General features: G+C 50.7%; 1 protein-coding gene across 2 annotated transcripts in view; it reads left to right on the top strand.

The window, feature by feature from the left end:
* Position 1: 1 nt before the first annotated feature.
* The window catches only part of Ndufb5 (NADH:ubiquinone oxidoreductase subunit B5), a 13,548-nt gene continuing 2,364 nt past the window's right edge, over positions 2 to 11,185 (top strand). The window contains exons 1-5 of one of the 2 annotated variants that reach the window (XM_008838658.3): positions 2 to 195; positions 4,624 to 4,712; positions 6,563 to 6,629; positions 7,432 to 7,493; positions 8,556 to 8,662. In XM_008838658.3, coding sequence (XP_008836880.1) covers positions 72 to 195; positions 4,624 to 4,712; positions 6,563 to 6,629; positions 7,432 to 7,493; positions 8,556 to 8,662 — 449 coding nt within the window. In that variant the 5' untranslated portion in view covers positions 2 to 71. The remainder of the gene's footprint in view (positions 196 to 4,623; positions 4,713 to 6,562; positions 6,630 to 7,431; positions 7,494 to 8,555; positions 8,663 to 11,185) is intronic. The other variant, XM_029566203.1, reaches the window with a different exon arrangement.

Raw genomic sequence — 11,185 nt, 5'->3', positions numbered from 1 at the left:
CCGTTCGGTCTCGCTGGTAGGTTGGCCTTCCCGGCTCCCGTCGCTCGCTTCCTCCCGTGCCCGCAGTCGCCATGGCGGCCATGAGCCTGCTGCAGCGGGCTTCTATCTCTGCGCTGACCGCGCTGTGTGGCCGCCGCGCCGGCGCTCGACTCGGAGTCGGAGATTTTCTCACCCGGAGCTCTCCGAAGACTGTCGGTGGGTGCCCGGGCGGGGCGGGAAGCCGCTCCGGGGTGACCTTGGGGCGGGCGGACGGGGGAGGGGGAAGGGGGAGGAAAAGCGCTAGGAGCGGAGGAGGGAGCACGCGGGGGGCGGGGGCCGCTGATGGCCGTGGGAACTCGCCTGCTCCGTGGGCTCAGGGGCGGCCAGGCCTAGAGCCGCCGGTCTCCATGTCACAGACACGGGGTCGCCTCCAAGGACACCATGGTCACGTCACTGACACGGGGTCGTCTCCAAGGACACCATGGTCCACGTCACTGACACGGGGTCGTCTCCAAGGACACCATGGTCCACGTCACTGACACGGGGTCGTCTCCAAGGACACCATGGTCCACGTCACTGACACGGGGTCGTCTCCAAGGACACTGTGGTCCATGTCACACAGAGCCTGGTCTGGATGACCAGGTGGCCCTGAACTTGCCATCCTCCTGCCTCAGCTCCAGACTGTGGCCAGGTCACTGGGCTCATGTCACTGTGCTCTGGTCACTGGGCTCAGGGCAGTCTGGATAGGCGGCCCCCTGCAGCAGGTGACGTTCTGTTGCAGTGAGGATGTAAATGGATGCGTGTTGGACAGCTCCAGTTAGCATAGTGGTTCCTGTGCCAGTGGAGCTCAAGTTCTAGGAGTCCTGGGAAATGTGCTGTCTTCTAAAGAAGACAGTACTGTTAATGAATCTGCAGTGATGAATTCAGCCCAGACTGTGTCTGTTCTGTTAGTACAGTCCTAACAGATCTGTACAGTTGCTCAGTGTTTACAGATCACCTGTCGGACCCTGAAGGGTCCTGGAGAGACTGGTTGAATAGATGGTCCCCTGACCTCATGAACTTTAACAGAATAATCGGGGTTAGTGCTCCTTGCTTAAAGGAGATCCCAGGTTATATAAAGGAAAAGTGGGAGGCCAACTCTGGGTTAGGGAATCAGAGAACATGTGGGGATGTTTGATCTTAGCCCTGAAGGGTGAGACCCGTGAGGTAGACACTCAAAAGACCATGGGGAAATGATCCAGGCTGAGGGGAAGTGAGCACAGAGACCGGAAGGCGGGAAAGATCACTTGGAATTTGAAGGAAGCCACAGATGAGCTGGGAAGGAAGGATCTATCACCTCTCTTCTAAGATCGCCTGTGTACACCAGTTCTCAGCAGACCTCGCTGATGCTTGGCTAACTAAGGAGGGGTGATGAAGCAGCCCAGCTTCCTTTTCAGCCCCCCAGCTTCTAGAAACTTGTATGGAGCAGAGAACTGTTCCTTCTGTGTTGACTGTGGCTCTTCCCTTGGGTGGAAACTGTAGAGACCTCTTTCCCCAGCACCTGTTACCTGTGTGAAGACATGCACTCCCCCTCAGGCTTCTTTCTTTCACTTTTTCCTGGTCAGTTTCCAGGTCATTCACCATCCTGGTTGCTTAAGTCTCTGGGAAAAAATGTGTCCTTGAGGGTCAGGAGCTCAAGGGTCCCAGGTTGGTCTGCCCTACACAGGGAGACTCTCAGAAAAAGTGCTCTAGAATGGGCAAACTGTGTGGGTGGTCAGGAGGCTGGGAACAAGCAGAATCTTCATGTTTGGGTGTTTTATTTTGTTTGAGACAGGGTCTCATGTGGCCTAGGCTACCTTTGAACCCTGTGTAGCCTAGGATGACTTTGAACTTCTGATCCTCCTGGCTCTACCTCCCGAGTGCGGGGAGTACCTGTTTTATTCGATGTTGCGGGTGGAGCCCAGGGCTTCCTGCATGCTGGACCAGCAGTCTGCCACCCAGCCACATCCCAGGCACACGCCCTGTCAGCTGAGTCTCCTCCCGTCCTGGGTGATTCTAGTCTGCCTCACTGAGGCTGAGTTGTCTTCCAGTGCTTGGGCAGCCAGAGCCCAGTCCAGGAAGGGCTTGCTATTTGCTATGTTGTGCTTACACCTTACAGACCAGGCATTTGTTAAGTGTGGGAAGACTTTCCTAGGACTGTGTTCCATGGTGGCTAACTGCCACTTTTCTAAAAGTAGCATTATGTCTCCAAGGCTCAGCAAGTTAGGAACACCATCTCCACCACTTAGGCTGTTTGGATGGGGTCTGAGAGGTCCCTTGGTAGTTACATTATATAGGGAGGGTAAGCTGATTGCCCATCACAGACACCTCCCGCTTCCTCCTCCTCCCATCTCCACAGGCTCTTTCCTCTGGGCCTTCCTGTACTGCTGCGTGCTGTCTTCCCCTCAGGCCTTCATGGCTTTCTGACCCCTCGTCTACTGTCTCTCCCCTCAGGGTCTGCACCCCTCTTCAGCTATAGGCCCAGCACTGTAGGCATGTAAGTCTTTACTGAATTGGAGGGTGGTTTGTAGTATCACCCAGCTGACTTTCTTCCATGATGGTAGCTTGTAAAAGGGTTGCTGAGTCCACACCGCATGCCAGGGTCTCTTAATCCTGTTGCTTTAGTAGCGTCAGAAGTATGATTATTCCTAGTCCACACCTGCTTCATACACTGCCTAATTCAGTGCAAGCTCCTGCCCGTGATACCAAAAGTATAACATTGCTTGCTTGCAAGACATTGGTTATTAAAGTGTCATCAACAACAGCAGGTAGAGTTGGCCCTGTGTCTCCATGCGCCTGCACCATCAGATCCAGCCAACCATGGCCCTGTGTAACCACAATCCAAGTCCTCAGGTCTAGCCAGCCATGGCCCTGTGTAACCACGATCCCAGTCCTCAGGTCCAGCCAGCCGTGGCCCTGTGTAACCACGATCCCAGTCCTCTGGTCCAGCCAGCCGTGGCCCTGTGTAACCGCGATCCCAGTCCTCAGGTCCAGCCAGCCGTGGCCCTGTGTAACCACGATCCCAGTCCTCTGGTCCAGCCAGCCGTGGCCCTGTGTAACCACGATCCCAGTCCTCAGGTCCAGCCGTGGCCCTGTGTAACCACGATCCCAGTCCTCAGGTCCAGCTGTGGCCCTGTGTAACCACGATCCCAGTCCTCAGGTCCAGCCGTGGCCCTGTGTAACCACGATCCCAGTCCTCAGGTCCAGCCGTGGCCCTGTGTAACCACGATCCCAGTCCTTAGGTCCAGCCAGCCGTGGCCCTGTGTAAGCATGTGTCTCCACCCTCAGATCCAGCCAACTGTGATTTGAAAATATTTGGAAAAATAGACTTCTCTTGTGCAGTTTTTCTTGTTATTCTTCCCTTATGAAGAGTGTCACAATGATTTACATGTCATTCTCTGTAATCAGCATTATAAACTGGACATTGGACTGTATGGACAGCAGGTGCAGTTATGTGCGGGTGTCATTTCATTTGGGGAATTTGATCCTCTGTAAGTTTTGCTTTCTGTGGGACCTGGAACAGTTCCTCCTGGATCCAGACACTGAGGGGCGACTATCCATCCCTGTGTGTGACATGTTCATTCTGAGAGAGCAGTGTTGGCCTCCTGCAGGAGAGACATTAGGACAGAGGATCGTTCTAGACGTTAATCTGAGCAAAGGACCCCCCTTTCTGCTGTCTGTTGGGACTATGCCTTTAGTGGGACGTTGTTCTTCTCAAGGTGACTCAGAGGAGAAGCACAGTCGTCTTGTTCCTGAGTAGCAGCACTGGGCTTAGTGGGCTGCTGGTGATCCTTGCCAAGCCCCAGGGAAGGAGAGGGGAGAGGAGTGGAGAAAGGGGGTCCAGGAGGGACGCTGCCTCCACTTCTCTCCAGCAGGGTTGAACAAGTTCTGCTGGGGGAAGACTCCAGGAGGGGAGTCTCTTAATCAGAAATGACATAATTGGATTTTGTCAGGATAGAGTGGAAAGGACTGGGGGTACAGCTCAGTGGTAGAGTGCTGGGCTAGCATGCGTGAGGCCCCAAGTTCAGTCCCAGCACACGTGTGAACATGTGCACGCACACAGGATGACACATGGTTTGGGATCAAATAAGATGCTGGAGGTTGGAGTGGATACTGCTGGTCCTGTCTCTGCTTTGCACAGCTTCATACCTCACACGGCCTGTGTGAGGAGGTGTTTGTTTTGCAGCTTTAGCAAGTCTGTTTTAGAGGAAGCAAAAGTGAGCAGCTTATCAGGAGCATCTGCCTCCTGCCAGAGGCACATGGAAAAGATGGCTAGCTGTTTCTACAGTGAGCTGAGGAGAGCTGTTTGGCCATGGAGCACTTAGCAGCCTGGGGTCCTGGGGCCCTGGGCTTCAACCCCTGTGCTGCTGTCAAAGGAATCACGCTGCTTGAGAGCAGTTATCAGTCTTTGACCATGTCCTGCTTTCCCGGACCTTGTGCTCAAATAAGAGAAAACCTTTTAAAAGCTCGTTTCTCTGGCAGCATCTGCACACGTCACATCATCCTGCAGTCTGCACACGTCACCCTGCAGTCTGCACACATCACCCTGCAGTCTGCACACGTCACCCTGCAGTCTTCTAGAGCAGTTTGCATGAGCCTCTGTTAACAGATCATTTCTCTCTTCAGCGCCTGTTCGGCACAGTGGGAACCACGGGAAGCGACTGTTTGTCATCAAGCCAAGTTCATACTATGACACTCGTTTTTTAAAGTTATTGGTGAGTTGGAAAATGTTGAACTAAAATCTTTGCATACATGTAGCAAAATGCGTGTTTAGAGGGCCAGAGAGATGGCTCAATGGTTAAGAGCCCTGGCTGCTCTTGCAAAGCACCGGGGTTCAGATCCCAGCACCCACATGTGGCCAGCAACTGTCTGTGACTCCAGTTCCAGGGGATCTGACACCTCCTTCTGGCCTTCATGTGCATGTACAGGTGCACTGCCATGCCAGCAAAACACACATACATATAAAAATAAATTTAAAACATTCTAATAGCTTTAGGAGACGCCTTTTCTGTTAACAGCTGTGACCCTTTCCTCATAAGATTCTGCAGTTATGTAGTCGGGTCTCATTGGCTACTGAGCTTTTTACGGTAGAACTGTTTCTTCAGCAGGACCTGCACTGCTTTACCCTAGGACGTGTGCGGTCACGGTCAGCTGTTCCTTCCCTTGGTGACAGGGTTTGAAGTCCGTGTGTGTTCCTGCTGAGTGTGGAAACATCTGCCTGGTGGGTTTGGCCAGTGGAGTGGCTGTGTCAGGTCCTCCCCACGGCCATTCCCAGTGCTCCGAACATAATCGTAAAACTCTATAAAGTTGGGGCTGGAGAGCTGGTTTAGCCGTCAAGAGCACTGGCTACTCTTGCAGAGGACCCAGGTTTGTTTCCCGGCACCCACACCCTTCCATAACTCCAGTTACGGGAATCTGACATCCTCTTCTGACCTTCTTAGGTATTGCATGATACGGGGGCACCTACCTACCTACATGCAGGCAATACACTCACACACATAAAATAAAAATAATAATGAAAACCCCCGAAACTCTACAAGTTTACAAAATGTAAAGGCTGAATTACATGAGGCTGGTTATTTGTGTTACTAAACTACTAAACTCATTGAGAAAGATTTATTTCAGTGAAGCAGCTCTATTTGGGAGATGTGTTTTTTAAAAAAATTGTTAAGCCGGGCATGGTGGCACACACCTGTAGTCCCAGCACTTGGGAGGCAGAGGCAGGTGGATCTCTGTGAGTTCAAGGCCACCCTGGTCTACATAGTGAGTTCCAGGCCAGCTGGGGCTACAGGGAGACCCTGTTTCAAAAAGACCAGAAAAAAAAAAAAAAAATTCTTATTTGGGGATATTGACTTCAGGGTGGTGCTGACCTGTCGTGTAGTGTATTATTTTAGGAACAGGGTAACAATGTTGTTTCCTTGATGTGTCTCAAGAGTAAAAACAGTAAAAATGCCAGATAGAAGCTTAGAAATGGAGGCCCCCCCAAGGCCGGCCTGCTCACTGAGATGCTTCCTGCCTGCCCCTTCCCCCTCCCTCCGCCCTCCTGCTGTGCTCAGTGCCTATCCAGCCCCTCCCTTGGACTCAGTTTTTTTTGAGACAGGATCACTTGTATCCCAGGCTGGCCTTACAATGGCTGTGTAGCCAAAGCTGATCTTGAACTCCTGACCCTCCTGAGATCCGGGGTCACAGGTGTGGAGTCACAGGTGTGCCCTCACACCTGGTCAACTCTCTCCCTTGCTGTGACCCACTCAGGGCGTGATGTGGCTAAAGTCGGTCTGTTTTCACACTCGCTGTTGGTGTAGAGCCCTCCTTCACTGCCTTGCGTCAGCCGAAACGCCGACGGTCACCTGCTGTCTGTTGTGTCACACCTACAAGTAGTGCCTTCTCTTAAATTTCTCTCTTGATGCTAAATATAAGCATCTAAAAGCTAAATCCTAGAAAGCCACAGGAATCAGTGATTTGATGCTTATTCCTGAACTGGCATGTTTGTTCAGCGAGAACGCAGAGACCCAGAGTCATTCAGGAGAAACAGGCAGGACGGACAGCTGTCTCTTTGTCTCAACAGAAATTCTACATCTTGCTGACTGGGATCCCAGTAGCCATTGCCATCACACTGATTAACATCTTTATTGGTAAGTCCTCCCCATGCAGCCTCCTCCACCAAGTGGGTAAGTTGTATAAATAAATACACTTAATTTTTAGTTAATTTTGTATCATTGTGGCGAAACTCCTCACAGACTGAAGAGGAGGGAGGGCCCTTATGTGGGTTTCAGACAGATTTGGTCCTCCACAACATGCAGGGTGCTTGTCTGGCAGCAGCAGTGGGGTGTGCCTTGGGGGCACAGGAAGCCTGCTGGACCTGGGGTGGGCCCACCGCTGCTCACCTGCTTCCCCCGCCCAGTCCCACCTCCCAGAGGCTCCAGAGCCTTGGAGGTAGCACATAAGCTTGTGGGAACATGTCCACAGGGCAGGTGGCTTCCGGAAGCCTCTTCTCCCCTTTCCCAAACAAGCTTTGACATTTTCAAGCCAGAAAAATAGACGAACAGGGAAAAGAGAGAGACAGAGAGAGGACAGGTTTTAGATCTTGTCCTGAAGTGTGTAAGCGTCAAATTTTCTCAGGAAGTCCTGAACAGCATCTTAAAGTGCTGAATTTTCTTGAACCTTAGAATACTTAGTCTGGTAGGTTTAGGGAGGAGGAAAAGAAAGAAATGTCTCTTACTCCGTTGCTTTTTTAAAAACTAAACAGGAAGTCAGGAGATGTAGTAGATGATGTCTCACTTATAAGATGGGTAGACACACCCTCATGTGAACTGATCTTCCCCTCGAACTCAGCAAGTTAGGTGCTGCCAATGTGGCCCCTTGAAGTTTCCTACTTTCTGGTGAAGTGGGGGCCCAGGCTGTCCATGCTGATTGGCCGCTGCCCTCTCTCACTAGGTGAAGCTGAGCTGGCAGAAATCCCGGAAGGCTACACCCCAGAACACTGGGAATATTACAAGGTTGGTGCAGCTCAGCAACACTGTGTCGTTGGGGGCCTTTGATGTAGTGGTGTCTTAACTGGGATAGCCGTAGTTTTTATATCCAGTTTTTCACGTCAAGTATGTGATATATTCTAAAAGTTTTTATAAGCAACTACTCTTGATACTTTTAATACTTTTATTTCCTTCTTTATTAATTTTTGTTTTATTTATTTTTAGTTTTTTGAGACTGCATCTCCCTGTAGCCCCAGTTCGTCTGGAACTCACTGTGTAGACCAGGCTGGCCTCCATCTCTCAGAGATCTGCTTGTCTCTGCCTCCCAAGTGCTGGGATTAAAGGCGTGCGCCACCACGTCCAGCCCACTTTACGGTTTTTTAAAAGAATGATTCTGTAGTAAGTTCTCGGCCTAGCAAAGTAATAGAATTCTCCCGAGTTAGTGCTGTCAGAAGTTGTGATACCAACGCCCATCATTTACTGAGGCTGCTCTGTCCCAAGCACCATGCTGAACGTTTTTGAGAGTACGGCCTTACCCCGTGTAAGATGTGCTGTTAATGTCCTGCTGTGGAGACAAGGAAACTCAGTTTAACAGGGTGGAGACAGGCCAGGACAAGTTTGAACCAGCCCATGTGACTCAGGCTGTGGGCCGTCACACCACAGGGTCCCTGCCACCCAACCCAGCATCAGTGTGCTGCTGAGTTTACAGGTACCCCAGCGGGGTGACCTCAGGTGACAGAGGTGACCTCGGGTAGGGCGCAGCTCCACGTTCTTAGCTGAAGGAGGAAGGGTTAGAGAGGAGTGCTTCACTATGTACAGTGCTGTCTGGTAGAGGGGCCCTCAGTGAGCTTCCCCAGCCTGGTGGGTAGGACGTGCGCGGCTTCCGGCCACCACTGACCTGGCCGCGTGCAGACGCTGCCTCGTAACTGCTTATCTCTAAGTGGGAGCGGAGACTTGTCTGCCGCATGGGTCAGTGAGTTAAAATAAATGAAAGTAGTTGGCACCGAGTGGGTGTCCCAGTCATTTTAGACAGTCGCCAACCAGAGAGGTAACGAGCTGCTCGGAGTAACCAACTGTATCACTTCTCAGCACCCAATATCGAGATGGATTGCTCGTACTTTCTATGACTGCCCGGAAAAGAACTATGAGAGAACCATGGCCATCCTCCAGATCGAATCCGAGAAGACTGAGCTGCGGTAGGGAGTTGGGGGCGGGGTGGGGGGGGTGTCAAGGCGGGAGAAGAGTGGGGAGAGAACTGTCCTGGGCTGCAGGTCACAGGAAGGAAAGTCAGACAATTCAGCACTTAGACTTTCTCTAGTAGAGGCATGAGTCTAGGTGAGTGGTTCCCCTGGCCAAGGGGCTTCCCCTTGTTAGAGAGGGTTCCTCTGGCCAGAGGGAGTTCCCCTGGTTATGGGAGAACTGCACTTCCAGATGGAAAGACACTATTTTTCTTAACTTTTCTTTGAGTGTGTCTGTGTGTGTATGCTGAGTGTGTACAGGTACCCGTGGAGGCCAGAAGAGGGTGCCAGATCCTCTGGAACTGGGGTTAGGGTACCGTGAGCTGCCCAACCTGGGTGATGGGAACCAAACTTGAGTCCCAGGATTTGAGTGGTCTCTCCAGCCACTGAGAGAAACCCTCACACAGTGACTCTGCGTTGTAGGGTGGCCCTCGGCCTGTCGGGCTTTCCCTCCCAGTCTCATCCTTAGAAACTACCTTGATTTGACACTTTGTTATATGTTTCTAGAGAAATTTTATGTTAAAAATATTTTATAATAAAATCTGGGCGTGGTGGCGCACGCCTTTAATCCCAACACTTGGGAGGCAGAGGCAGGTGGATCTCTGTGAGTTCAAGGCCAGCCTGGTCTACATAGTGAGTTCCAGGACAGCTGGGGCTACAGGGAGACCCTGTCTCAAAAAGACAAAAAAATTTTTTTATAATATTTAGAAATCGTATTTGCTCAGATATAATCCTCTTGCATTGTTTTATGTCCTGTCTTTACTTCAGTTAATTTGTCCTGTCTTCCCACGTGACATACAGTCCTGAGGTTCCTTAGCCACTGCGTTTGTCACATGGATGAATGTGCCTTAGTTTGGGGTTTTTAGATTTGGTTTTTGGTGTGTGTGTATGTGTGTGTGTGTGTGTGTGTGTGTGTGTGTGTGTGTACATGTGCACCCACTCACGTTGTATGCACACACATGTGTGCATGCTGGTGCACTTGAGGTCAGCCTCGGGTGCTGTTCCTCGGCCTCCATCTGCCTTTTCTGTGTGAAAAAAGGCAGCGTCTGATGCTAGTGTGGAGCTCATCACATACAGCAGGGTGAGGCTGACTAGCAAGCTCCAGGGACCCCTGTGCCCCCCAGCACTGAGATCGCATGCCCAGCAGTACTTGCCTGGGTGCTGGGATTGAACTCATGTCCGCATGCCTGCAAGGCGACCCTTTACTTGCTGAGCCGTCAGCCCAGCTCTGGATAGGCCTTGGTTTTTCACCAGCCCTCCCTTGCCTTTGAGTGCTGTGCAGAGTGCTGTGGTGAACAGCCATGTAGGTGTATCTGCATATGACACAGCATGTAGGAAGCACCTTCTTAGCCGTGGTGTCAGGGAGTTGGGGGCGTGACTCTGAATGCCGAGAAAGTCTGGCTAGGCTCTTCTGCAGGGGTCTCCCCGCTGTTCTTCTGTCCCCAACACAGGATCATTTCTGTTCCTCAGTTGTGGAGATTATCACGTGTAAACATGTCATAATTGAAACTTGCCATTTTTGACTTCGTATTTCTGAGGAAGGATCGGTATTTTCTCATAAACCTATTTGTAGCCTTTCTCTCTTTGAGTCACCATTTTTTTTTTACCGATTTGCATATTAAATTGGCTCCTTTTAATTTCTTGGCAGACATGTTTTCCCAGCTTGTGGTTGGGCTTTTTTGGAAATTAATTTTTTTGCAGTATGGGACTGTTTGTGTTTCAAGTGGCAGACCTGCAGTGACAGCTAATGCCGGGCATTTCTGTGTGCCCGTGTTTTTGTTTATATCTGTTTGTTCATTTAATTGTTTCCAGTCTTTTTCTTTAGTTTCTGGGATTAGGGTCATGCAGTGACCCCCTAATAATAGTAATTAAGTTTGTAAATATATAATTCTACAATGACTTTAAAAATACTTCATGGGGGTTGGAAATGTGGCTCAGTGGTAGAACATGTGCCTGGGCTCCTGGGCCCTGAGGTTAATCCTCACCCGGGAAAAAAAAAATCTTTCAATAGGTTTTTATACTGCATTCGATCTGATTTGAAATATGTTTTCTTGTTGAGCATGAGATAGTGAGGTAGAGTTGGCAAGTAGCCACACGTGCCCGCCACGTGCAGTGTAGCAGAGTGCAGTCCTGTGTATTCACCACCATGGTCAGCATCATCCTGTCACCTGGAATGTTCCGCTATGCTGTCCTCCCTCGGGTCCAGTCAGTCCACCCTCTGCTCCTGGCCCTAGGCTGCCCTCATCCTGCTTCCTGTTCCTTCTTAAACTTTCTCTTTTATAAAACCTGTTACAATGTTGAAAGATAATTAAATGATGAAAACACAGGATGGGTGTTCAGGTGGTCACAGGCACACTCAGGTCTGGAGCTGTCAGACCAGGCTTCAAACTTCAGGCTCATACCTTTGCATTCCAAGTATGTGAACAAAACCTGGAATTCCTCAGACATACAGAGACCCTAAAGTTGCAAATCAAAAGAAAG

This window comes from Nannospalax galili, unplaced genomic scaffold, assembly GCF_000622305.1.
Source record: "Nannospalax galili isolate Female #2095 unplaced genomic scaffold, S.galili_v1.0 scaffold179, whole genome shotgun sequence".
Taxonomy (NCBI): Eukaryota; Metazoa; Chordata; class Mammalia; order Rodentia; family Spalacidae; genus Nannospalax; species Nannospalax galili.
This window is presented reverse-complemented; position numbering and strand designations above follow the sequence as displayed.